The sequence below is a fragment of the Atta colombica genome, unplaced genomic scaffold (genome assembly GCF_001594045.1).
Source record: "Atta colombica isolate Treedump-2 unplaced genomic scaffold, Acol1.0 scaffold233, whole genome shotgun sequence".
In the NCBI taxonomy this organism is placed as follows: Eukaryota; Metazoa; Arthropoda; class Insecta; order Hymenoptera; family Formicidae; genus Atta; species Atta colombica.
In genome coordinates, this window is record NW_017259331.1 from 726897 (window position 1) to 729575 (window position 2679).

Sequence of the window (2679 nt, forward strand, 5' to 3'; positions counted from 1 at the left end):
CCGAAACAAGAGTTTATTTTCATTTAAAAAATATTACAGTTTATCGAAGAAGCGACTTTATATAATAATAAGTCGAATTTTAATTTAATAATCTTAAAATTGAAACTTATTAGGATTTAGAATATAGATATTTAGAATATATTTTATTTAAATTTGATGCTTGTGATGACCTTAAGATAGATTTGCAGATATATAAAACTTTTAAAATATTTGAAATAAGTAATTATTATTTGTGTACAGTATATATTTTTCTGTATAAGCAAGATCTGCTTTGACAATTCCTACTTTACTGGAAAAAAAAATACATTTTAATAAATTCATTTTAATAAAATCATTTGTTTGAAAAGTGTCAAATATTTATTAATATAAAGACATATTTATTTGATACAAAAACCATATTTAATTTATTTATTGTAAGTAATGTTTAGTTGACACTATTCAAATAAATATTTATTAAAATTTAGAATATTCATTTCTTATATCTATATAGATTAATTTTAATCTTGCTTCTTCTTGAATCTTGTTTCACTTACTCTTCATTTTTTTCCAATTTTTAAAATTAATAAAAGACGAAGAATTAGTTGGACCGAGATTAAAGTTATTTACATTTATAGAAACGGACATTAATATTATAATTATTTAAATAAAGGAATTTGATTAAAGTTGTTCCTATCAACCAACTGCTCCAGGAGTTGAAGTCGCAAGTCGTCACGGCGGATATGATTCAGAAAGAGTCTCAAGAGATTTGTGTACAGTATCCTGATTCTCTCCCGCCCATAGCTGCGAAAGCATCATCGCCGTAATCCACTGATCCCACGATTGGTTTCGTCTCGACGTTGACGCCACGAGCACAGCGCCGCCGTGTTATAAATACCGCGGGGATGGGGAAGGGAGGGGAGGGGAGAGGTACGCGCGTGTACGTACGCGTAATTTTGTACCTTTAGGGAATACGCAGAAGTAAATCGCCTTGCCCCAGCCATTTTCGGGCGGATGTAGACGGCCATCGACCAGTCGGACGCCACGCATCGTACGGGACTCCGGATTGCGGTATTTGAGGCCGCAGGTGCCGGGAAACTGGGCGGATAGGGTGGTGAGCAAGAGCGTGGTATCGTCCTCGGTCGGCAGCTCGATCGGCTCCTCACCCTCATCCTCGGCGACCTGAATGTAGGACGACATCGTATGGCTTCTGTTCGTCACAAAGCTGATCCCTTTATCAATCGAACGGCGATACTGCTGTTTTCCCCGCTGGTCACCCTCGCTCTCTTCTTCACTCACTCACTCACTCTCTCTCTCTCTCTCTCTCTCTCTCTCTCTCGCTCTCTTTCTCTCTCTTTCTCGCTCTCTTGCTCTCACTCTTTCTTCCTCGCTTCTCTCGATTACTCCGCACCCGGTTCGTTTTTCCTAGTTTTGTCCGCTTATGTTCGCGTATTACTTGAAAAGGCGGAGGACGCGGAGAATCTTGTAAAACTCGTTTATGCTTAACAACACAACAAACACACACGCGCCACGATCGCTCGCACCCAGTCACGCAACACCGCACCTCTTTCTCTCCGTTCTTCTCGGTTCTCTTTGACGGCGGTCGCCACTGGCGCCACCGGAAGTTAAGCACAGCCGCGCCACAACGTCTGGAAAATTCCTTTGGCGAGTCCGATACGATGACTCGAATTTTCAGTGAAAAACGCACGAGACGTATTTGTATTTTCTAAAAGATAAATTCGAAAGATAAAGAATTCCTAATGATTTATATGTCACACGCGACGAAATCGTCAAATATGCGATATGAGATCTAGATGGTTACCGCGGATAACATGCGACGCGGTCGACGCGTAGGAATACCATTGAACACGCCGGGCGCTGCGCACAATGGCGGGCAGACCGACCGCGCGCCATCGATTTTCTGACGAATGCGACAATGCCGCTTCCCCGGCTATATACAAGAAAGCCACCCGGCAGTGGCTGGCTCGTCGACAAAATGAACAATTAAATTTTTCTCGTTTATCTGAATTACAGCATTGAATTAATTATTAATGATAAAGGGCGAAGCAGTAATTCTATGCCATATTTTATAAAATGTGTTTTGCGAACTTGAATTTTTTTTTTTATAACTTATTATTATTAGTGTAAGAAAAATGCAAAAAATTGATATTATTGAACTGACTTATTGTACGTGGGTGTGATTTGGAAAATATTAAGTCAGTGGCGCACGATGTATTTTTTGAGCTGGATTGTTTTAGTAAATTACTTAAATTCACACAAAACGATGTATTTCTAATAATTTACTAAAATGCAAGCAATCTGGTAGGAAAATTTGCATTATGTGCCGCAGACTTTTTTATTGTCGACTACGAAGTTTGTAAATTTCTATGGTACCGACTGTGAAGCTTGTAATTTTCTACAATACCTATACAATGCCAACAATTTCTGATTTCTTGCGTGACACAGTGTTGCCAATGATTTTTAAGTTTTCTTTATATGATGTATGATTTAAAGAATGGAATCATAAAAATACGATAATTCCGTTTTACTTATTTTAAGAAAGTAGATCTAAAATTTTCTGCACTTTACTGTAACGAGAACTACTAAAAAACGCAGGTGGCCATAGAACATGGAAATGTGACCTTAGATACTCGCATTGAGACTCGCAATCGAGATCTGCTTGTCAAAGCAATTAGATATAAT

General features: G+C 38.4%; 1 protein-coding gene across 2 annotated transcripts in view; it reads right to left on the reverse strand.

Moving 5' to 3' along the window:
* The window catches only part of LOC108688480 (TAR DNA-binding protein 43), a 14364-nt gene extending 12786 nt beyond the window's left edge, over positions 1 to 1578 (reverse strand). For both annotated transcript variants that reach the window (XM_018194754.1, XM_018194753.1), the window contains exon 1: positions 939 to 1578. In XM_018194754.1, coding sequence (XP_018050243.1) covers positions 939 to 1176 — 238 coding nt within the window. In that variant the 5' untranslated portion in view covers positions 1177 to 1578. The remainder of the gene's footprint in view (positions 1 to 938) is intronic.
* Between the last annotated feature and the right edge of the window lie 1101 nt (positions 1579 to 2679).